We start from the raw sequence: 24,924 nt of genomic DNA, 5'->3' as shown, positions 1-24,924 counted from the left end.
ATTTTGTGACCGACCTACCCCCCTCCCAGGGGAATACCACCATTTTGGTCGTTGTGGATCGGTTTTCCAAGGCCTGTCGTCTCCTCCCAATGCCGCTGAGGCCCTATTTACCCACGTGTTCCGGCACTATGGGGTCCCCGAGGATATTGTGTCTGACCGAGGTCCCCAGTTCACCTCCAGAGTTTGGGGAGCGTTCATGGAACGCTTGGGGGTCTCGGTAAACCTTACCTCGGGGTACCACCCAGAGAGCAATGGGCAGGTTGAACGTGTCAACCAGGATGTGGGTAGGTTTCTGAGGTCCTATTGCCGGGACCGGCCGGAGGAGTGGTCTAGGTTTATCCCCTGGGCAGAGATGGCCCAGAACTCTCTCCGCCACTCCTCCACCAATTTAACACCTTTCCAGTGTGTTTTAGGTTATCAGCCGGTCCTGGCACCATGGCACGAGAGCCAGATCGAGGCCCCCTGCGGTGGACGAATGGATTCGGCGCTCGGAGGAGACGTGGGGACGCTGCCCATGTCCATCTGCAGCGTGCCATCCGTCAACAAAAGGCGAGCGCCCGATCGCCACCGCAGTGAGGGACCGGTGTACGCACCGGGAGATCGAGTCTGGCTCTCGACTCGAAACCTGCCCCTCCGCCTGCCCTGCCGGAAGCTGGGTCGGCGGTTTGTGGGGCCCTTTAAAGTCCTGAGAAGGTTGAACGAGGTGTGTTACAGGTTACAACTGCCTATTGAGTACAAGAATATTAACCCCTCGTTCCATGTGTCTCTTCTCAGGCCGGTGGTAGCTGGCCCACTCCAAGAAGATGAGATAGGAGAGACCCCTCCGCCCCCTTTGGACATCGAGGGGGCCCCGGCGTACAGGGTCCGGACCATCTTGGACTCGAGGCGCCGGATGAGTGGTCTCCAGTATCTCGTGGAGTGGGAGGGGTACGGTCCGGAGGAACGGTGCTGGGTGCCTAGGAGGGACATCCTAGATCCGTCCCTCCTGACGGAGTTCCACCGTGGGCATCCCACGCGCCCGGGTCCGCGTCCTCCTGGCCGTCCTCGAGGCCGGGGTCGGCGCACGGCTGGAGCCGCGCGTCAAGGGGGGGGTACTGTCACGGATTCTGCCGAGACTGCTCCTCCTCCTAGTTCGGGCAGGCTTCGGCGTTCGCCGTCCCCGGAGTACTAGCTGCCACCGTTGAATGTTTCTTGGTGTGATTGCTTTGGTCTGTCTTTTACACCTGTGTCCGTTTGTGTTCTGATTACTTGTCCTATAAGTTCCCTGTTTTGCTTTGGTTAGATTGTGTGTTGTTTTTCGCCTGTCCGTTGTGCTGTGTGTTTCGTATCTGTTTTCTTGTTTATTTGTTTTACGCACAGTTTGCGTATTGCTCGCCTCTGTTTTTTGTTGAGGCCGTTTACTGTATTTTGCCTGTTGGTTCTCTCAGTAAACTTTATTGGACTAAGCTTCGGTGTCCTGCGCCTGACTTCCACACTTCATACACCTCAGCCCTTGACAATGATACAAGTAATTTTTCCATAAATTGTTTACAACAGATTATTTCACTTATAATTCATTGTATCACAATTCCAGTGGGTCAGAAGTTTACATACACTAAGTTGACTGTGCCTTTAAACAGCTTGAAAAATTTCAGAAAATGATGTCATGGCTTTAGAAGCTTCTGATAGGCTAATTTACATAATTTGAGTCAATTGGAGGTGTACCTATGGATGTATTTCAAGGCCTACCTTCAAACTCAGTGCCTCTTTGCTTGACATCATGGGAAAATCTAAAGAAATCAGCCAAGACCTCAGAAAAAGAATTGTAGACCTCCACAAGTCTGGTTCATCCTTGGGAGCAATTTCCAAATGCCTGAAGGTACCACGTTCATCTGTACAAACAATAGTATGCAAGTATAAACACCATGGTACCATGCAGCCGTCATACTGCTCAGGAAGGAGACGCGTTCTGTCTCCTAGAGATGAACATACTTTGGTGCGAAAAGTGCAAATCAATCCCAGAACAACAGCAAAGGACCTTGTGAAGATGCTGGAGGAAACAGGTACAAAAGTATCTATATCCACAGTAAAACGAGTCATATATCGACATAACCTGAAAGGCCGCTCAGCAAGGAAGAAGCCACTGCTCCAAAACTTCCATAAAAAAGCAGACTACGATTTGCAACTGCACATGGGGACCAAGATCGTACTTTTTGGAGAAATGTCCTCTGGTCTGATGAAACAAAAATAGAACTGTTTGACCGTAATGACCATCGTTATGTTTGGAGGAAAAAGGGGGTTGCTTGCAAGCCGAAGATCACCATCCCAACCGTGAAGCACGAGGGTGGCAGCATCATGCTGTGGGGGTGCTTTGCTGCAGGAGGGACTGGTGCACTTCACAAAATAGATGGCATCATGAGGAAGGAAAAGTATGTGGATATATTGAAGCAACATCTCAAGACATCAGTCAGGAAGTTAAAGCTTGGTCGCAATTTTTTAATTTTTTTATTTAACCTTTATTTAACCAGGTAAGCCAGTTGAGAACAAGTTCTCATTTACAACTGCGACCTGGCCAAGATAAAGCAAATGGACAATGACCCCAAGCATACTTCCAAAGTTGTGGCAAAATGGCTTAAGGACAACAAAGTCAAGGTATTGGAGTGGCCATCACAAAGCCCTGACCTCAATCCTATAGAACATTTGTGGGCAGAACTAAAAAAGTGTGTGCGAGCAAGGAGGCCTACAAACCTGACTCAGTTACACCAGCTCTGTCAGGAGGAATGGGCCAAAATCCACCCAACTTATTGTGGGAAGCTTGTGGAAGGCTACCCGAAACGTTTGACCCTACTCTGAACTATTTGCTATTGGTTTTTCCTGTGGCCTTGACAGAGGTCTCTGGTAATAACAGAGCATGAACCACGTTATGGGTGTATGTGTGTGTGTGTCACACAGTGAGCGGAGCAAAGCCTTCGGGACATGTTTACTCAAATCTTCTCCCCAAACACAGTGTGTGTATATGTATCTGTTTGTTTCATGCTGTGTTCTTTCGGTTTATCTTCATTCCTCTCTAATCTCTATGCAGTTTAGTGTTGGGGAGAGCCTTTGTGAGTTCTAATTGGTGCAGGTTCTGAGGTTGCCTTGGAAACCCTTTTGAGAGGGTTCTCTGGAGGTCCACCAAAGGTTTGGTTATTGTATAACATAAAGCCTAGACAAAACCAAACAACACAAACATTATACACAATGTGACCATACTATACCATACACAATGTGACCTTACTGTCACATTTACACTCACCTTACTCAAGGTTTCAAAGTGGAGAGGCATTTAAATGAACCAAGCTGTCAAACTGACAATAGAGTGCAGCACTACTTTGTCACAGCCATGATGATGTAACTAATGGCCAGTAGTGTACAATGTTTTTGGTTCATCATAGGTTTGGAATGCAACACGAGTCTGTCCACCCAAATGAGAGATATTCTGGTCAGTACAACAACCTCAACTACATGATTGGCTATAGCTGATTTGAAATGACTACAATTAAAATTGTTGAAACCTTTCCAAAATACTGAAGCATTATGCCTATACCTATTATGCATACTGCATGCCATTGTCTATCAGCAATGAAGGACGAAATGTTATACAGCACAGTTGCCTATAGGCTATATCATAAATGTGCACTACGGTCAAAAGTTTTAGAACACCTACTCATTCAAGGGTTTTTCTTAATTTTTACTATTTTCTACATTGTAGAATAATAGTGAAGACATCAAAACTATGAAATAACACATATGGAATCATGTAGTAACCAAAAAAGTGTTAAACAAATCAAAATATATTTAATAATTGAGATTCTTCAAATAGCCACCCTTTGCCTTGATGACAGCTTAGCACACTCTTGGCATTCTCTCAACCAGCTTCATGAGGTAGTCACCTGGAATGCATTTCAATTAACAGGTGTGCCTTCTTAAAAGTGAATTTGTGGAATTTATTTCCTTCTTAATATGTTTGAGCCAATCAGTTGTGTTGTGACAAGGTATGGGGGGGGTATACAGAAGATAGCCCTATTTGGTAAAAGACCAAGTTCATATTATGGCAAGAACAGCTCAAATAAGCAAAGAGAAATGACAGTCCATCATTACTTTAAGACATGAAGGTCAGTCAATACGGAACATTTCAAGAACTTTGAAAGTTTCTTCAAGTGCAGTTGCAAAAACCATGAAGCGCTATGATGAAACTGGCTCTCAGGAGGACCGCCACAGGAATGGAAGACCCAGAGTTACCTCTACTGCAGAGGATAAGTTCATTAGAGTTACCAGCCTCAGAAATTTCAGCCCAAATAAATGCTTCACAGAGTTCAAGTAACAGACACATCTCAACATCAACTGTTCAGAGGGGATTGTGTGAATCAGGCATTCATGGTTGAATTGCTGCAAAGAAACCACTACTAAAGGACACCAATAAGAAGAGACTTGCTTGGGCCAAGAAACACAAGCAATGAACATTAGACCGGTGGAAATGTGTCCTTTGGTCTGGAGTCCAAATTTGAGATTTTTGGGTCCAACCGCCGTGTCTTTGTGAGACGCGGTGTGGGTGAACGGATGATCTCTGCATGTGTATTTCCCACCGTAAAGCATGGAGGAGGAGGTGTTATGGTGTGGGGGTGCTTTGCTGGTGACACTGTCTGTGATTTATTTAGAATTCAAGGCACACTTAACCAGCATAGCTACCACAGCATTCTGCAGCGATACACCATCCCATCTGGTTTGGGCTTAGTGGGACTATCATTTGTTTTTCAACAGGACAATGACCTAACATACCTCCAGGCTGTGTAAGGGATATTTTACCAAGAAGGAGAGTGATGGAGTGCTGCATCAGATGACCTGGCCTCCACAATCCCCCGACAACCAAATTGAGATGGCTTGGGATGAGTCGGACCGTAAAGTGAAGAAAAAGCAGCCCTCAAAAGTGCTCAGCATATGTGGAAACTCCTCCAAGACTGTTGGAAAAGCATTCCAGGTGAAGCTGGTTGAGAGAATGCCAAGAGTGTACAAAGCTGTCATCAAGGCAAAGGGTGGCTATTTGAAATATATTTTGATTTGTTTAACACTTTTTTGGTTACTACATGATTCCATATGTGTTATTTCATAGTTTTGATGTCTTCACTATTATTCTACAATGCAGAAAATAGTAGAAAAGTAAGAAAAACCTTTGAATGAGTAGGTGTTCTAAAACTTTTGACCGTTAGTGTAAGTACCAGTAAAATGAGGTTGAACTGTGCTTTTAAGGGTATGTCAATTATGGTAAAACCATACAAGAGCTCCTGTGTGCACAGCCATTGGTGTAATATAGAGAGGTCCCTCCCATCCTGTCCTTTAACCTTTACTATGGGTCATCTTTTTCTAGTGAAGATGAGAGGGAGATGAGAGATGGCTGTCAGACAGGAATACCGGAGTCTATAAAACAGGCACATTGAATTGGAAAACAGGTAGAGGACATGAATAAACTAGAAAATACAATCACTCGTTCCTGCAGAGACAATCAATCCCCTCCTGATTAAAGATCCCTGCTGCCTTCATTTGTTTTGTGTGTCAAATAATTTTGTTTTTTTGTTGTTGAAAGAAATAGCGCCCCATGTGTGCACTGCCGCTAATACCGTATACCCCAGTATGGTACTGGAATGGTATGAAAAGATGGATACCGCCCTACCCTAGAGTAGAGCCCTACCCTTTCTCTGTGACTGTGAGAGTAGAGTAGAGTCCTACCGTTTCTCTGTGACTGTGAGGGTAGAGTAGAGCCTTAGCCTGTATCCTGATCACTGACTGCAGCTAACAGTTGATTACTGAGGCTGAATTAGGAAATGAATCAGCCAGCCACACATTGATTCACCTATGGCGTCGGTCTTAAGAATGAAAATAAGAAAACTAATACCATAATCAACATTACCCTTGGCTGACATGACACACTCAAGCTGTATCCTAAATGGCATCCTATTCCCTATTTAGTGCACTACTTTTGACCAGGGCACACAGGGCTCTGGTCTAAAGTAGTGCACCATAAAGGGAATAGGTTGCCATTTAGGATGCAGCCTCCCTCTCATACTCTATTTCTGTTGGGAGATATTGTAAGACATACTGTCAGTTCACAGGCTCTACATCTCACTGACATGTGCACTGCACTGTCTGGGGTCAATCGCCCTAATAACATAACAATGTTTACTAGACAGGCAAATCGTGGCATGGACATCAATACTGTCATAGCATCATACATCAATGGAATACTAAACAGTTCTCTCTCTCTCACACACACTCTCTCACCCCCACACCCACACACACACACACGCATGCAAGCACGCACGCACCAATAGTCTCAGAAATCCCTGCCCTATACTGTTAACATTGTGGGTGCCAACCCATCTGCCTAGGGTGGCACCAATGCACGCATGCACACACAACAGGCGCACGCACACACAACAGGTACACACATGCATACACTTAAAGGTCCGGAACAGTGAAAATCATGCTTTTCATCAAATTTGATGATATTTAGATGAAACCAGTTCAAAGTAAGGTGACCCAAGTATAAAAATGACTGTAGCTGGTAAATTGATCAAGTGTGATCATAAAGTTACTGGCCACCTCCCCCGTGTTAAACACTTGGATTCAGGAGGCAGGCATTACCAAGAATTTACTTACGGCTTTATGCAATGTCACATAAAGCCGGAAATTTCTTTTCGGGTGGACGGGCTGCACCGAAAATTACAATCATGTCAGGCATGTGCAGTGCACAGTTTTGTTATTTTTTACATTTGGGGAGATCGGGGGGGGGGCTAACGTTAGATAATGCAACTGTGGCTCTGGCTACTTTGACTTGTGAAAAGTATATTTTCTGTAACTATATGGTTTTTCTTCTTCCATCCCTAAGCCCCCTACACTGAGTCTGAGAACTGCCAGCATAGAGGAATGTTGTCCACAAAAGGAGTTGTGGTGTGTATAGTATTTGTAATTTACCCCTGAAAATCATATTTTGCCATTCCAGTGTGTGGGTTGTTGTCTTACAGTTGATGTAGCTTGTGTCATTGGGGCTAATCACTTTCCATCTCCATTTGTCTTTCCACTATCATCAAGCAGTAATGATAAACAAGGAGGATATGATGTGAAGCCTGTGAAGACAGACCCAACATACTGTAAGTCATATTTATTAATTTATTAATTAATATTGATTAATTTCCAATCTGCATCAGTTGAGCATTTCAGGCACACTACATTTTCCAAATACAAACAGAAAGGTTGAACAAAAAAGTGCACTACCAAATATTGCATATTTCAAATTGAGTACTTCTTTGATGAGTACTGAGTATACGAAGAGGCAGGATGCAGACGCAGGAATTAACAAGGTAAAGGTTTACTTAATAAAGAGAAAAACAAAGAGAGCGTAAACGACACGACGCTAACAATTACACACAACAATGAACTAACAGTCCAGGGCTAAATAGTGGTGGTGATGAGATGATGAGGTGCAGGTGCATTGGAGGTGATTAGGGTGCGTTGGGTTTCCATTCCTGTGTTTGCCGAGGTGGTGCGCTCAGACCGGTGGCTCAGTAGACCGGCGAATCAGAGCGCCGGAGGGGAGCAACGGGAGGAGATGTGACAGTACCCCGGCTGGTACCCCAGGACGCATTGGAAGGGAGTGAGTCCTGTGGAGGAGTGAACAAGGGAGTTCTGGGCATATTCTGCCCAGGGAAGAAACCTCGCCCACTCACCCTGCCGGTCCTGACAGTGACAACGAAGAAACCTCCCCAGCTCCTGGTTCATGCGCTCCACCTGCCCATTTGACTGAGGCCTATACCCGGAAGTGAGGCTGGCCGTGGCCCCGATCTTCTCCAGGAAAGCTTTCCACACTCGGGAGGTGAATTGGGGGCCACGGTCCGAGACAATGTCCTCCGGAAGTCCATAGTGCCGGAAGACCTGTTGGAACAGGACCTCAGCGACCTGGAGAGCAGAAGGAAGACCAGTTAGTGCCAAAAAACTGCATGATTTTGAGAACCGATCTACGACCACCATGACTGTGGTGAAGCTGTCAGAACGTGGGAGGTCGGTGACAAAGTCTATGGACAGATGTGACCAAGGTCGCTGAGGCACTGGTAGAGGAACTAGTTTGCCTGCCGGGGCGTTCCGAGCTGTCTTCGTTTGGGCACATACGGAACAGGAGTTGACATAGCGAGAGACATCACAAACCAAGGTGGGCCACCAGTATTTCTGTGCTAGAGAATACAGGGTGCGCGTAATACCAGAGTGCCCTGCCATAAAGGTGGTGTGCGCCCAGATCAGCAGGCGGTCACAGACACTGGTGGGTACATATAACGCGCCCCGGAGGGGCGTTTGCAGGCGCTGGGTCCTCCTGAGCCGCCAGGTGGAAGTCTTCGTCCACATCCCAAATGACAGGTGCAACGATGAGAGACAAGGGCAGGATAGGACCCCCCAGATCCTTCCTCTCCCGGTATGGTGCATCCTGGAGAGTGTGTCGGCTTTCACATTCTGGAATCCTGAGCGGTAGGACAGAATGACTTGAAAGCGAGTAAGAAATTGGGCCCACCTGGCTTGACGAGAGTTCATCCGTTTCGCTGCCTGTATGTGCTCCAAATTCCAGTGATCAGTAAGAATCCAGAATGGATGGACTGCGCCCTCCAGCCAGTGTCTCCATTCCTCCAGAGCGAGGACCACCGCCAACAGCTCCCTGTCTCCAACTCCATAGTTCCTCTCTGCGGGGGTAAGCTTTTTAGAAAAAAAGGCACAGGGATACATTTTCTCTGGCTTACCGTGCCGCTGGGAGAGGACCGCACCCACGCCCTCCTCCGATGCGTCCACCACCAGGATGAAAGGACGAGATGGTGAAAATACACTGCTCAAAAAAACACTTCTGTGAAATCAAACTGTCCACTTAGGAAGCAACACTGATTGACAATAAATTTCACATGCTGTTGTGCAAATGGAATAGACAACAGGTGGAAATTATAGGCAATTAGCAAGACACCCCCAATAAAGGACTGGTTTTGCAGGTGGTGACCACAGACCACTTCTCAGTTCCTATGCTTCCTGGCTGATGTTTTGGTCACTTTTGAATGCAGGCGGTGCTTTCACTCTAGTGGTAGCATGAGACGGAGTCTACAACCCACACAAGTGGCTCAGGTAGTGCAGCTCATCCAGGATGGCACATCAATGCGAGCTGTGGCAAGAAGGTTTGCTGTGTCTGTCAGCGTAGTGTCCAGAGCATGGAGGCGCTACCAGGAGACAGGCCAGTACATCAGGAGATGTGGAGGAGGCCGTAGGAGGGCAACAACCCAGCAGCAGGACTGCTACCTCCGCCTTTGTGCAAGGAGGAGCAGGAGGAGCACTGCCAGAGCCCTGCAAAATGACCTCCAGCAGGCCACAAATGTGCATGTGTCTGCTCAAACGGTCAGAAACAGACTCCATGAGGGTGGTATGAGGGCCCGACGTCCACAGGTGGGGGTTGTGCTTACAGCCCAACACTGTGCAGGACGTTTGGCATTTGCCAGAGAACACCAAGATTGGCAAATTCGCCACTGATGCCCTGTGCTCTTCACAGATGAAAGCAGGTTCACACTGAGCACGTGACAGACGTGACAGAGTCACGGGGCCGCACAGCCCTCCATGTGCTCACCAGAGGTAGCCTGACTGCCATTAGGTACCGAGATGAGATCCTCAGACCCCTTGTGAGACCATATGCTGGTGCGGTTGGCCCTGGGTTCCTCCTAATGCAAGACAATGCTAGACCTCATGTGGCTGGACTGTGTCAGCAGTTCCTGCAAGAGGAAGGCATTGATGCTATGGACTGGCCCGCCCGTTCCCCAGACCTGAATCCAATTGAGCACATCTGGGACATCATGTCTCGCTCCATCCACCAACGCCACGTTGCACCACAGACTGTCCAGGAGTTGGCGGATGCTTTAGTCCAGGTCTGGGAGGAGATCCCTCAGGAGACCATCCGCCACCTCATCAGGAGCATGCCCAGGCGTTGTAGGGAGGTCATACAGGCACGTGGAGGCCACACACACTACTGAGCCTCATTTTGACTTGTTTTAAGGACATTACATCAAAGTTGGATCAGCCTGTAGTGTGGTTTTCCACTTTAATTTTGAGGGTGACTCCAAATCCAGACCTCCATGGGTTGATAAATTTGATTTCCATTGATAATTTGTGTGTGATTTTGTTGTCAGCACATTCAACTATGTAAAGAAAAAAGTATTTAATAAGATTATTTCATTCATTCAGATCTAGGATGTGTTATTTTAGTGTTCCCTTTATTTTTTTGAGCAGTGTAGTATGCAGCATCATCTGGACATGTGTGCAACAAAAGCTCAACATTCACCTTCTGCTACCATTTCTGTCAAGCCGTCTACGCATGCAGTTTGATGCATACGTTCGATAGATCCAATGTATGCACCACACAGAACGCACTGCAAATGCCTCTGCAACGCAATGCTGCAAGGCAAACGCAGCTTTCCATTGGAAATGAATGTACTTCTGGTGTACCAAAACGCAATGACGCTGTCGGTGTGATCAAGGTGTAAGTAATTCACTTTTACATGATATGACATCACATTATGTAGCTTTGCATTGTTTTTTTCAAGCATTCGGACGGGAGAAGAGTGTTACAAATTGTAAGAATCAATGGGTCCTGCACTCTGTAGGGTGGCTGGGTGCCTATATTAGGCTTATGGCTCTAATTATTATTTTTTTAAGTAAAATTATGTCTCACCATTATTTATCACCTTTATTTTTCATGAGTGTTCATGTTGATCAATATTTGGGCTATGCTGGCCTATTGTAAACGATCAAATAAATGTCTGATCAATACATATAATTCTGAACATATTGCTATTTATAATGCTAATGCAGAGGCACCAATAAATTGTCCAGTACACTTATTGTATGCTGTTTTCATGTACACTGAACAAAAATATAAACGCAACATGCAACAATTTCTAAGATGTTACTGAGTTACAGTTCATATGAGGAAATCAATCAATTGAAATAAATTCATTAGGCCCTATCTATGGATTTCACATGACTGGGAATACAGATATGCATTTGTTGGTCACAGATTTTCACTTTTTTTTAAAGGTAGGGGCGTGTATCAGAAAACCTGTCAGTATCTGGTGTGACCATTTGCCTCATGCAGCGTGACACATATCCTTCGCATTGAGTTGATCACGCTGTTGATTTTGGCCTGTGGAATGTTGTCCCACTCCTCTTAATGGCTGTGCGAAGTTGCTGAATATTGGCTGGAACTGGAACACGCTGTCAAACATGCTCAATGGGTGACATGTCTGGTGAGTATGCAGGCCATGGAAGAACTGGGATATTTTCAGCTTCCATGGAACATGTCTGGGATCTTTTATTTCAGCTCATGAAACATGGGACCAACACTTTACATGTTGCGTTTATATTTTTGTTCAGTGTAGTTACAAAGCAATAGAAATGCAATTGTGTATTGCTGCTGTTTGTCTGATATCCAACACATGATCAGCTCTGTTGACCATGAGAGCATTTTGCAGAGAAAATGGTTTGAGGCATACTATTTAGGCTCGGAATGACATGTGGTCCATTGTTTACCTTGTCATTAAGGACAAGTGGCCCATTGTTTACCTTGGCCCATTGTTTACCTTGTTACCTGGCAAGAGCTGTCAGTCAAGACCAGCTCATGAATATAAGCTCCCCGCCCACTCTGCTGTTCTTTCAGGCTTCCTGATAGAAATGAGAGAAGGTACCATTTCTTCAATTCTGAGCATTTAAATAGTGCAAAAATATTATGGGTGATGTTTTGGTCATTCAAAGGCTATTTTTACTTGGGAAATAGGATGACAGTGAGGGACAACTCAATTCTAAACAAACCTGCAATTTCCTGTCTTCCTCACCCAAATCACTGTAATCACCCATGTTGTTGGCAGGGAGAGATGTCATCACCACTTCCATTGTAGATTATTGGGGTCAGTTAGGATGGGGCATGAGAAAGAAAGATAATCAGATAGTGTGTAGGTAGGGCCTGGCTATCCCTAAAAAGAGCCATGCATTCACTGTAAAACAACACAGCATCACATTTCAAATTATACCTGGTTTGGATGCACTTAAACATAAGTAGAAAAAGTGTTCATTTCCATGTAACGATGTAGACTAGCGCCGCAATGGCACCCCTAAATTAGGTTATTACCGTAATTCCGTGGCAACAGGGTCACCAATGACGGGTTATTATAGGCCATTTGGTGGCGCGCCTCTCACAGCTGCGGAGGAATGGAGAGGGGGAGTCATGGAGTCGATGCTTTCGGTTTCTATTAGGATGAACAGACAAGTGAAACTTCCACCTTGTTCACAAACTGTATTTCCCATAGCTCCGTAAAATCAGCGACATTAAGCAACATTAACGGGTCCAAATCGCGCAAATAGCTTCAAAATAAAAGTTGTACTTAGTAGCCTATATTTTGCTTGTTTCGAGTTACGTTCTGTTTTCTGATACTACCCTCCTCTTTTCATGCTATTTAGGATTAATTGAGGCTTATTGTTGAGTTCTAGTGCTTATTTGTAAATAGGTACTCTGCCAAGGTGGGTAAATAAAAGGTTCAATCAGTGCACGTTCAAAAACGTAATTATTTTAATTAAAGGGACATCAAAATGTGTATTAACAAATCACATTATAAGTTGTAGGACTCACTCTGTGTGCAATAATAGTGTTGTCATCTCTGCACCCCACACATACAATTATCTGTAAGGTCCCTCAGTCAAGTAGTGAATTTCAAACACAGATTAAATCACAAATACCAGGGAGGTTTTCCAATGATTAGCTTTTTTTAAAAAGCAGACATTGAATATCCCTTTGAGCGTGGTGAAGTTATTCATTACACATTGGATGGTGTATCAACACACCCAGTCACTACACCGATACAGGCATCCTTCCTAACTCAGTTGCCAAAGAGGAAGGAAACCACTCAGGGAATTCACCATGAGGCCAATGGTGACTAAACAGTTACAGAGTTTAATGCTGTGATAGGAGAAGACTGAGGATGGATCAACAACATTGTAGTGCTCCACAATACTAGCTTAATTGACAGAGTGAAAATGAGGAAGCCTGTACAGAATAAAAATATTCCAAAACATGCATCCTGTTTGCAACAAGGCACTAAAGTAATACTGCAAAAAGATTTAGCATAGCAATTAACTTTTTGTCCTGAATACAGTGTTATGTTTTGGGCAAATCCAATGCAACACATTATTGAGTAACTACCAATCTCCATATTTTCAAGCATAGTGGTGGCTGCATCATGTTATGGATAAGCTTGTAATCGTTAAGGACTGGGGAGTTTTTCAGGATAAAAAAGAAACGGAATGGAGCTAAGCACAAGCAAAATCCTAGAGGAAAACCTGCTCCAGTCTGCTTTCCACCAGACACTGGGAGATGAATTGACCTTTCAGCAGAACAATAACCTAAAACACAAGGTCAAATCTACACTGGAGTTGCTTACCAAGAAGACAGTTACAGTTTTGACTTAAATCTGCTAGAAAATCTATGGCAAGACCTGAAAATGGTTGTCTAGCAATGATCAACAACCAATTTGACAGAGCTTGAATCATTTTAAAAATTGTAATGGGCAAATGTTGCACAATCCAGGTGTGGAAAGCTCTTAGAGACTTACCCATAAAGACTCACAGCTTTAATCACTGCCAACGGTGATTTTAACATGTATTGATTGACTCAGAGGGTTGAATACTTATCTAATCAAGATATATTTGTTTATTAATAAATTTAAAATTCATAATGTAAAAGTTTTCTTCCACTTTCACATTGCAGAGTATTTTGTGTAAATTGTTCACAAAAAAATGACAAATCCAATTTAGTCCCACTTTGTAACAAAACAAATGTGGAGAAAGTCAAGGGGTGTGAATACTTTCTGAAGGGACTGTAAATTGATCCTAGCCTCCCACGCATAGGCTTCTTTCTGTCCCTAACACTAAAACGAAATAATATAAAAACTAAATAGATTTTTTTGCATAAAACTTAAACTAAAGTGGATCTGAAAACTAACTGAAATTAAACTGAATTCCAAATAAAAATCGTAAAATAATATAAATAAAAACAAATATAAAAACACAAAACTATAATAACCTCATGATATAATAATAAAATATAATAACACGAATGGGCCTTGAGAGGAGAGACAGTGTAAGGAGTAGTGAAGTCCCGGCTGACCAGGACCTCTCAGCCCAAAGTACTCGGTGAACTTCCTGACCTTGAACAAGTCCTCTGTGTTGACTGTGGGTCGCGTGGTGGTGGATAGTAAGCACTGGAGGGCAGAGGAAAGGGCAAAGAAGACAAAATCATGAGCTTCAGCAATTACACAAATGTGAGAGTCAGTTTGCAATGCCTGGGACCTGTGTGTTGAAACTGCATGTTCCAGTATGTTTGTGAGCAGGGAATGTCAGTGAACATAGTGAGTATGTCTGTGCTGTGAATGTGTGTTTCTCACCATGCAGACGATGGGCTCCAGCAGCTTATCACTAGGCACATCCATCCAGGTCAATTCTATGGATGGCAAGCACGGGGTCAGAAGGTCATCCACCGTCAATTGACTGTTGGCACAGGATGGCCCTCACACCTATAGTACCATCACAAACAAAAAAAACTATCTAAAATCTCCTCAATAGTGGAGAAAAATAAACACCTTAAGTGTGGTATGCAAGAGTCAACTGCAATAGACGTACTATATCATGTGTACAAATGACTTTTTGAAGTGTGTGGCTGACTGCACTTTCCTGACAGGCTGCATGAGGGCATCTTGTACGAAGAGGCTAATGTTGGCCCCAGAGTAGTCTGTCTTTTTGGCAAGCTTACGCAGGTCTGCGTCACTCAGGCTGTGAGTCGTGTTGCCCAGGTGCAGCCGGAACATCTGATGTCAATGTGGTTGAAGAAGTTATTCCAGATGAAGGAATGGTAGCTCTCTGGGTGATTCCTAGGAATACTTGCATAGTTTGTTGAGAATGTAAATGCTCGTCAGCGAGACCATAGGTTTCGGCCGAAAAAACGATCTTATGCGGTCAATCTCTATGGTATGGATGTTATTAGGAGAGGTTCTGAGGATACAAAAGTAGAAATTAGATGTGGAGACCTTTAATGAAAAAAATATTTTTCTATCATGTGACAGTAGGTGGACCATCCAAAAATTATTTTATGCGGTCAATCTCTATGGTATAACACTGGATCTTATTAGGAGAGGTTCTGAGGATGCTAAAATACCCCCCTTGTATGGTGACAACTTTTTCCCCACAAAGGGCTTTATAACAGACAGAAGACTCCACAGTTTCATTAGCCATCTGGGTGGCTGGTCTCAAATGATTCCGCAGGTGAAGAAGCCGGATGTGGAGGTCCTGGGCTGGTGTGGTTACACGTGGTCTGCGGTTGTGAGGCCAAATTCTCTAAAACGACGTTGGAGACGGCTTATGGTAGAGAAATGAACATTGAATTATCTGGCAACAGCTCTGGTGGACATTCCTGCAGTCAGCATGTATATTACATGCTCCCTCAAAACATGAACATCTGTGGCATTGTGTTGGGTGACAAAACTGCACATTTTAGAGTGGCCTTTTATTGTCCCCAGCACAAGGTGCACCTGTGTAATGATAATGCTGTTTAATCAGCTTCTTGATATGCCACACCTGCCATATCAAGAAGCTGATTAAACAGCATTATCATTACACAGGTGCACCTTGTGCTTGGGACAATAAAAGGCCACTCTAAAATGTGCCGTTTTGGCAAAGGAAAAATGCTCACTAACAGGGATGTAAACAATTTTGTGCACATAATTTGAGAGAAATACGTTTTTTGTGCATATGGAACATTTCTGGGATATTTTATTTCAGCTCATGAAATCTGGGACCAACACTTTACATGTAGCGTTTATATTTTTGTTTCTTTTTTTAATAAATATATGTTTACGTAACTTTAAACAATATTTGTTGTGTGATTTTAAAATCTGAAAAACGTCCTGTAACAGACAAATAACATTTCTTCAGGTGGACTTTTATTGAGAAAATTAGCCGTATGATCAAGTGACCTCAATGTCGCTAGGTTCACAATGCTATTTCCCATGCCACCAGGGGCGGGTTGCACCAGTTTGGCGTAATGAAATTGGTTTTGTATATTAGGTCGGGGTATCTACTTCTATTTTGGGATCAGAATTGAAACCTATTCCGCGATGACAGACAAGGAAAAAGACACAACCCGTGTCTGTGACCAGTGGTGAGACAATTAAAACATTTAAATATTAAAATGTTTAAAACGTTCAAAACATAGCATCAAAGTAACAGTGGATATTCTTCCGCATGAATTGGTAGGATACAGTGGGGGAAAAAAGTATTTAGTCAGCCACCAATTGTGCATGTTCTCCCACTTAAAAAGATGAGAGAGGCCTGTAATTTTCATCATAGGTACACGTCAACTATGACAGACAAATTGAGATTTTATTTTTCAGAAAATCACATTGTAGGATTTTTAATGAATTTATTTGCAAATTATGGTGGAAAATAAGTATTTGGTCACCTACAAACAAGCAAGATTTCTGGCTCTCACAGACCTGTAACTTCTTCTTTAAGAGGCTCCTCTGTCCTCCACTCGTTACCTGTATTAATGGCACCTGTTTGAACTTGTTATCAGTATAAAAGACACCTGTCCACAACCTCAAACAGTCACACTCCAAACTCCACTATGGCCAAGACCAAAGAGCTGTCAAAGGACACCAGAAACAAAATTGTAGACCTGCACCAGGCTGGGAAGACTGAATCTGCAATAGGTAAGCAGCTTGGTTTGAAGAAATCAACTGTGGGAGCAATTATTAGGAAATGGAAGACATACAAGACCACTGATAATCTCCCTCGATCTGGGGCTCCACGCAAGATCTCACCCCGTGGGGTCAAAATGATCACAAGAACGGTGAGCAAAAATCCCAGAACCACACGGGGGGACCTAGTGAATGACCTGCAGAGAGCTGGGACCAAAGTAACAAAGCCTACCATCAGTAACACACTACGCCACCAGGGACTCAAATCCTGCAGTGCCAGACGTGTCCCCCTGCTTAAGCCAGTACATGTCCAGACCCGTCTGAAGTTTGCTAGAGTGCATTTGGATGATCCAGAAGAGGATTGGGAGAATGTCATATGGTCAGATGAAACCAAAATAGAACTTTTTGGTAAAAACTCAACTCGTCGTGTTTGGAGGACAAAGAATGCTGAGCTGCATCCAAAGAACACCATGCCTACTGTGAAGCATGGGGTTGGAAACATCATGCTTTGGGGCTGTTTTTCTGCAAAGGGACCAGGACGACTGATCCGTGTAAAGGAAAGAATGAATGGGGCCATGTATCGTGAGATTTTTAGTGAAAACCTCCTTCCATCAGCAAGGGCATTGAAGATGAAACGTGGCTGGGTCTTTCAGCATGACAATGATCCCAAACACACCGCCCGGGCAACGAAGGAGTGGCTTCGTAAGAAGCATTTCAAGGTCCTGGAGTGGCCTAGCCAGTCTCCAGATCTCAACCCCATAAAAGATCTTTGGAGGGAGTTGAAAGTCTGTGTTGCCCAGCGACAGCCCCAAAACATCACTGCTCTAGAGAAGATCTGCATGGAGGAATGTGCCAAAATACCAGCAACAGTGTGTGAAAACCTTGTGAAGACTTACAGAAAACGTTTGACCTGTGTCATTGCCAACAAAGGGTATATAACAAAGTATTGAGAAACTTTTGTTATTGACCAAATACTTATTTTCCACCATAATTTGCAAATAAATTCATTAAAAATCCTACAATGTGATTCTCTGGATTTTTTTTCCTCATTTTGTCTGTCATAGTTGACGTGTACCTATGATGAAAATTACAGGCCTCTCTCATCTTTTTAAGTGGGAGAACTAGCACAATTGGTGACTGACTAAATACTTTTTTTCCCCCACTGTATGTAAATTGGCAATTTATTTTCCTAAAGACATAGTTTGTTGAGAGAGACTGTTCACTTCATAATAAGATACATTGTCAAAAATATTGACAAGGCTGCCATAATTTCAGGTTTACAAAAGGCATTTCAGTCAATACATGGCATGAAATCCTAGTCTAGAATCTTTGAAAGTGGAAGTGCTTGAACAGATCACAGTAGAGCTGGCCATGACATTCTCTTCAGCTCTATGTTCTGTTTGTTCAGATCACACACACACCTACCACATTTTCATACTTGAGTAAAAGTAAAGATACCAAGATAGAAAATTACTCAAGTAAAAGTGAAAGTCACCCAGTAAAATACTACTTGAGTAGAAGTCTAATAGAAATTGGTTTTAAATATACTTAAGTATCAAAAGTAAAAGTTAGTCTAAATAATTTTAAATTCCTTATACTGTATAAAGCAAACCAGATGGCATCATTTATTTATGAATAGCCAGGGGCACACTACAACACTCAGTCATCATTTACAAACAAAGCATGTGTTTAGTGAGTCCGCCTGATCAGAGGCAGTAGGAATGACCAGGGATGTTCTCTTGATAAGTGCGTGAATTAGGCAATTTTCCTGTCCTGCTAAACATTCAAAATGTAACGAGTACCTTTGGGTGTCAGGGAAAATGTATGGAGTAAAAAGTACATCATTTTCTTTAGGAATGTAGTAAAGTAAAACTTGTCAAAAACATAAATAATCAGGTAAAATACAGATACCCCAAAAAACTACTTAAGTAGTACTTTCAAGTATTTTTACTTAGGTACTTTAAACCACTGCACACACAGGTCTGTGGTGTTGTCGCGCCTCTAACACTTCTCCTGTGCTCGTGTTCAACTGTCAGTCACAAGGAGGTGGCTGTGTCCAACTGTGCCTTGCATGAGTCCCACTGCCAGCGGTTCCTATGCCTGTGTCCAGACTGTGATGAGCCTGTTCCCAGAGAGCTATTGGAGCAGCACCATCAGGACCAGCACAGCCAGGTAAACCACTCTGCTCTAATGAAACCAGGACCACTTCCTAATACTTGAGTAGATGTTGATAGATCAAGGGCCCGATTGTTTATTTTCAATATATTGTTGCTCTGTCACTCCCACAGGTGAAATGCACCAAGTGCAACAAAAAGGTGGAGCGTTGCCAGCTACTGGACCATGAGGTGAGACTGCTCAACGGTCACCGGCATTGCCACACACACACACACATCATGACAATGCTGTTTCAGTGAAACAAGTTAGTTCCTCTACATGATAGTCAAACTGTAATTGATACAGGTGTATAATAACTACTATCATACAGAATGAATCACTCCCCCCACCCCTCTCTCTCAGTCGGACGAGTGTAAGGCAAAGCTGCAGTGCTGTGAGTTCTGCCAGTTGGAGCTGCCACTGTCGGCCATGGCGGAGCACAGCGTGGCGTGTGGCAGTCGCACCGAGCGCTGCTCTGACTGCGGACGCTACGTCACTCTGAGGGACCAGCCTGAGCATGCCCAGATCTGTCCTGACCTCTATGTTCCCGATAACCCCTCCCCGCAATCCTCCAAAAGTGAGGCTAACCCCTACACTTAAGTTCAAGTTGATTTGCCATATGTAATATTCAACACATTGGAAAATGGAAATCATAAATCACTATACAGTCAGATGAGATTGACACAATGGTATTCAATGTTATGTTATATTCAAACTGTTTTCTGTATGCAGGCAGGCGAACAGCAGTGGTTTGCAGGAGCTGTATGAGGTCTTTCCCATTGGAGGAGATGGCGGAACATCAGGTATGTTCTTATTCAATAGCATGAACCCAAGTCATCATTGTCAGATCATTCCTCCTTGTTTAGCCCACTTCTGGTGCCAATATTAAGCCTACTCCTGGACAAACAAGCATTCTCAATGCAGATTCTCAGTGGAAAGAGCTTAGTGTTTAAATCACTTGTTCCACTCTCTTCCCCCACTGCTAGCTGGAGTGTGACCACACATCAGAGGAGGCTAAAGGTGATGATGATGATGATGATGATGGTGAGGAAAATGGCAGCCACAAACAGGAGCAGGCCAGTCCTCGTTTGACCAGTTCTATGAAGTCTGTATTGTTCTCAGCCCAAGGCAGGAGGCAAGACGAGGGGGGAGAGGGGGATGTTGACCAGATCAGCACCTGTCCCCACTGTCACCTGGCTCTCCCCGTAGTCACACTACGATGGCATGAGGTACAGCTCTTTCCCAAAAACACAGTACCCTTCTGGGTTGGGTCAATTCCATTTCAACTCAGTCTCCAACCCTGGTCCCCTTTTTAAGAATTTGGAGTGATGAAAACGAGACAAACTATCTTTTGTTTCTTCTTTCAGGCCAAATGTCAGATCCATGTCAACTTGAATGAGAAACGTGCTCGGAACTTCTGAAGGAACACTCCATGGTGAATTGGCGTAGTGGTTGACAAGTTAGTAATAACACAATTAACAGGGTTAGTCGTGATTTATTTTAGCAAATAGCAAGTAATTTTTTGCAGAAAATCTGTATTTCAGAGGCAGTTTAGTTATTTCTGTTGATTGGTTGGGTAATAGTAAGAGATTATTACTTATTACATTAGTCAGGATTCTTCTTTTTTTTTTTTCTTGGGGGGGAATGGATCAGCTTAATATTGCAGATAGATTGTATCTTCTATCAATGTAATTGTCTGCATCACTTCCAATCCCCCATGTTTTTTTTATATATATATATATATATACTCCCCTTTATTACTTTTCAACCCCACCATCCTTTCCCTACTTGGAGTAAATTAGTGAACAACAACGCCCAGGCCTCTACTTCCGGTCTATACTTACTATCTACACCTTAAGGACAGAGTTAATTTTACAATAATTCTATTATATATATATTTTTTTTTTTTTTTTATTGCTCCTGAACTTCTTCTACTCTCAACCTCTCTGATCATTTTCATGATGTCCAACCGGTTTGCTTCTATATGCCATATCTTTCTAACTGTGCTCTTTCCCAAAAGCTCCCAACATACAACCTATATACTTATTATGGACACAGTATGCTTACATTATTAGCTATCTTTGTTATTATTTGTTGTTATTTGTTATTAGTCCCATCCTTCAACTCTATTCAATACCTCCCATCTATCTCTTAACACCATCCATATAGGATTTCTATTTGCCATATATATTTCAACCGTACTGTGATGTTTTACAAAAGTTCTGAACCTTTCTATTCTCATTGCTTCTACAGATTGTGAATTAAAAATAAACATTTTTGCTAAAAGTATTATTATATTATCGATTGATTGACTATGACTTTTCAGATCACCCAGTAATGCTATCTGCAAGGTTAGTTCCAGGTAAATATTGCAATCCTTTAGCCATTCCTGGACCTGTGTCCAAAAACAAGCTACAAATGGACAGAACCAAAACAAATGATCTAATGATTCTGTCTCTTCACAGCAAAATCTGCAGAGCTGGGAAGATTGTATCCCCCATATAAATAACATTCTATTGGTAGCAGGAATTTTATATAATAATTTAAATTGAAAGATTCTAATTTTTGAATCCGGTGTCGTTTTGCGTGTCAGTTCATAAACACTATGCCATGGGATCGGTACGTCAAAGATCTCTTCCCAACTATTTTGCAATCTATATGGGACGGCTGTCAATCCTTTGGTCCTTAAGTGAAACTGATATACTTTTTTATTTATCTCAGGATTCTTCTTTCGACAAGAGTCCTATTTTATGATTGTTGTATAATACATTGTTTACAATGTAAATACAGTATGTTCTGAAAATGGGAATGTTTTCTCCATCATTAAACTCTTCAAAAGTTTTACATTTTAATATTTGTTTACTAATGTACATAACTGATTTACAATCAAATGTTTTGCTCTATGCATACTTAAGGATATTATATGTTTTTAATAATAGGTCCAAATACTGTGAGCCATCCAGTTTTATCTTCTCCTATTGTGATGTCACAAGGTGTCCCTTTTGGTTTCATGGTGACAACAATAGAAGCTTTGAAAGTTCCAGAGCTTCAGTTTTGGTGTCTAGTCATTTCCAGGTGATAACTGGGACACATTGATGGCCACCCAACGGACACAAGTATGTGTCAATATGTCCTCTGCTTCTCTGTAGTCCACGTTAACCCCAGAGTCACATAGAATACATTTCAGACTACAGGGATAACTATTTCTTTACATTTGGTGGCTGAATATTGAGAGGTTCGTGGTTTGGCAACACTTCTTCCCTGTAAATGGATTACCCCGAGGATCCAGAGGAACAACTCTCGGAGGACGAGAACGAAGAGGAGGAGGAGGGGGAGGATGAAGGAATAGAGATAATGGATGAGGAGGAGGAAGAAGGCGAGGCGGAGGAAGATAAGGAGCCTAAACTGGGCTGGGCTAACCTCCCGGACGTGTGTCTGCGGCAGGTGTTCTGGTGGCTGCGCGACCGCGACCGCGTCAAGGCGGCCCTGGTGTGTCGCCATTGGCACCAGATCATGTGCTCGCCCTCCCTTTGGAGGGTTCGAACCTTCAACTTCTCCGGCCGCATCTCCAAGACCAGCCGCACGGAGCTGGAGACGGCCGTGTGTTACGCCAAGACATACGGCTCTTACCTGGAGGATCTGGAGATCCGCTTCTCCCACCCCCTGAACTCTCTGGTGTCCCGGCGCTTCCAGCAGACGCTGAGGACCTTCCTCGCCGCGCTGCGTAAAACTGGCGGCCGACTACGCCGCCTAACTGTCAACCACATGGAGCTGGACCGCGCCGCCTGGTGCCGCAGTGTACGCAATGCCCTGGTGCGCAGCCTCACCTTCTACCTGCGCCGCGAGGGCTCCTACCTGGGCTACCTGAGCCTGCGGGGGGCCCGCCTCAACCTGCCCCAGGGCCTGGAGGTGCTGGAGGCCGTGGCTGCAGCTCAGCAGCACATCCACGTGGGCCGCCGGCCTGGCATCACCCACCTCAACCTGGAGGACTTCTTCTCACAGCCGCTGGCCGTCTTCATCAGCCCCGCCTTCCCCCAGGTCATGTTCCGCTTCCAGGGCCTCTGCACTCTTACCCTCAACTACAGCTGTGTGTCGGACGAGCTGCTGGCGGCCCTGTCCGCGGCGTGTAGGAGCCTAGGCGGGGGAGGGTCCCTGCAGACGTTCACCATACGATGCCATATCCACGAGCCCCACATCCAGGTGGTCTGGGGGGATGCCTGGTCCCATCTGGCCAAGCATTGTCCCGACCTTCGGGTGCAGATCACAGTGGAGCGGATCCTCAACATGGACAAGCTGGGGAGGATTCTGCTCAGAGAGATCCCGCTGCGCTCGCTCAGTCTCACCAGTTGCTACTTCAGTGAACAGGACTGGAGTGCCAAGCCTGCCCTTACCAACCTAGTGCCCTGCTACAGGAGCTGTTTACAGGTGAGGATTGGTTGCTCTACCCGTCAATACACAGTAGTAGTCAGTTATGGAGCAATGATGGCACCTCTTAGGCTACTGGTTTGTGTGGCGATAAAGTATGCACAGTATGTGCAGTATATCAACAGTGTTTATTCATGTCCCTACATTGTCTTTTTATATCCATGCAGTTCAGACACAGATTAAACCTTGTCCTGGACTAAAAAGTACTTTCAATGGAGAATCTCCATTGAGAATGTGTTTTAGTCCAGGACCAGGTTTAATCTATGTCAGGGAAACCGGCCCCAAGAGACATGACTCTAAGGGCTGGATTCAATCCGTATCGCAGAAGTATCGCGGAAAATCTGTGTTAGAGCTCGATTTAAATTTAAAGGCAATGTTCCCGCGTTAGTGGAGACTGCATCCACAGTAAACGCTGCGTATGTCAGCTCAATCGGAAATGACATTTACATTTTCACGCGGATCTTCCGCGATATGGATTGAATCCAGCCCGAAATTGTCAATAGGATGTCAGTGGTACTCATACTTTAACAACATGAATCCATGTTGAAGTGTTGTGAATCTGTCTCCACCTCAATTCCTTGGTGTAGAAATTGACCCTGGACCTGAACAACAGCCACGAGTCTGTGGACGAGGAGCTGCTGGAGGTGGTGCTGCTGTGCAGCCGGCTAGCCTACCTGAAGGTCTGGGCCTTCCTGGACATCAGCTTCCTGGAGCGGCTGCTGCAGAAACGCCTGGAAAAGAAGACCATCCTCAGGACCATCAAGGTGAGCCAGAGCTCTGGGAACTAGGGCAAGGCCATACAGGCCTACACACCTGCGTACCAACCTATGTCCTGGCATTGAAGAGATTTACTAACACAAGCTCCACACAGACCCACAATAGCCTGCTATGTTCTCCTGCCCAGTGAACTGGGATATTGCAGGCATTTTAAAGTTTGTTTGGGTCATTAATGAAACAGCCTTCAGCTGAGCAGTTATCTTTGTCAGTTCTTAAAGGGGCAGGTCCCATTTCCTTCCTTCTGCTACTTCAAAAACTACTGATGACACTTAATGTGTTATACCTAGCTATAGCAATGTGCTTTATTATATTATGTGAGCAATTTACTGTGTGGTTTAAAACCTGCTTGTGTTTGTGTTAGGTGCGGATCTACACCAACAAATATGAGACTCAGGGTGAGGATGAGCAGCTGGAGGAGGTGTACTCTCGCTACAGACAACTCATCAACTCAGAGCTCCACTACTTCGCCATTTCCTACCCCATGCTCTGAAGACACATGGGCCCAAAAAGACAGCATTTTTAAAATAATAGCACCAGTTAAAGGAAGAGGAGGAAGGAAACTACAATTTGATACACAATCATGATGGGACTGGCAAATACAGCACACACTCACACACACACACACTCACATTCACAAATGCACACACACACAGCGCCATTACTGAAGATATAAACACACGCTCCACAATCTGATCCTCCTTTACTTCTAACCCAAATATTGTATTAAAATTGCTGCAAACAATAC

General features: G+C 44.1%; 2 protein-coding genes and 1 pseudogene across 2 annotated transcripts; 2 read left to right on the top strand and 1 right to left on the bottom strand.

The window, feature by feature from the left end:
- Window positions 1-6,054: 6,054 nt before the first annotated feature.
- LOC123485774 lies at window positions 6,055-14,936 on the bottom strand (annotated as a pseudogene).
- Window positions 14,937-16,145: 1,209 nt separating this feature from the next.
- LOC121568265 (XIAP-associated factor 1-like) lies at window positions 16,146-20,644 on the top strand. Its single transcript, XM_041878823.2, has 7 exons — window positions 16,146-16,285; window positions 18,860-18,995; window positions 19,112-19,168; window positions 19,341-19,554; window positions 19,710-19,780; window positions 19,964-20,206; window positions 20,345-20,644. Exons 1-7 carry the CDS (start codon window positions 16,242-16,244, stop codon window positions 20,396-20,398), a joined length of 819 nt encoding a protein of 272 aa, XP_041734757.1. The 5' UTR covers window positions 16,146-16,241; the 3' UTR covers window positions 20,399-20,644.
- A 1,403-nt stretch (window positions 20,645-22,047) lies between these two features.
- On the top strand, window positions 22,048-24,923 carry LOC121567469 (F-box only protein 39-like). The gene is made up of 3 exons (XM_041877529.2): window positions 22,048-23,402; window positions 23,990-24,166; window positions 24,541-24,923. Exons 1-3 carry the CDS (start codon window positions 22,245-22,247, stop codon window positions 24,667-24,669), a joined length of 1,464 nt encoding a protein of 487 aa, XP_041733463.1. The 5' UTR covers window positions 22,048-22,244; the 3' UTR covers window positions 24,670-24,923.
- The last annotated feature ends 1 nt before the right edge of the window (window position 24,924 follows it).

This window comes from Coregonus clupeaformis, chromosome 6 (genome assembly GCF_020615455.1).
Source record: "Coregonus clupeaformis isolate EN_2021a chromosome 6, ASM2061545v1, whole genome shotgun sequence".
In the NCBI taxonomy this organism is placed as follows: Eukaryota; Metazoa; Chordata; class Actinopteri; order Salmoniformes; family Salmonidae; genus Coregonus; species Coregonus clupeaformis.
Note: the sequence above shows the minus strand (reverse complement) of the source record. Positions and strands in the feature narration are given on the sequence as shown.

Excerpts from the sequence above, each read along its gene's own strand:
- LOC121567469 (XM_041877529.2), top strand. The coding sequence starts at position 22,245 with ATGGATTACCCCGAGGATCCAGAGGAACAACTCTCGGAGGACGAGAAC. Across the intron at positions 23,403-23,989 it reads GCTACAGGAGCTGTTTACAG|AAATTGACCCTGGACCTGAA; the intron begins GTGAGGATTGGT and ends TCCTTGGTGTAG. Across the intron at positions 24,167-24,540 it reads CCATCCTCAGGACCATCAAG|GTGCGGATCTACACCAACAA; the intron begins GTGAGCCAGAGC and ends TGTTTGTGTTAG.
- LOC121568265 (XM_041878823.2), top strand. The coding sequence starts at position 16,242 with ATGACAGACAAGGAAAAAGACACAACCCGTGTCTGTGACCAGTG. Across the intron at positions 18,996-19,111 it reads ATCAGGACCAGCACAGCCAG|GTGAAATGCACCAAGTGCAA; the intron begins GTAAACCACTCT and ends TCACTCCCACAG. Across the intron at positions 19,169-19,340 it reads GCCAGCTACTGGACCATGAG|TCGGACGAGTGTAAGGCAAA; the intron begins GTGAGACTGCTC and ends CCTCTCTCTCAG.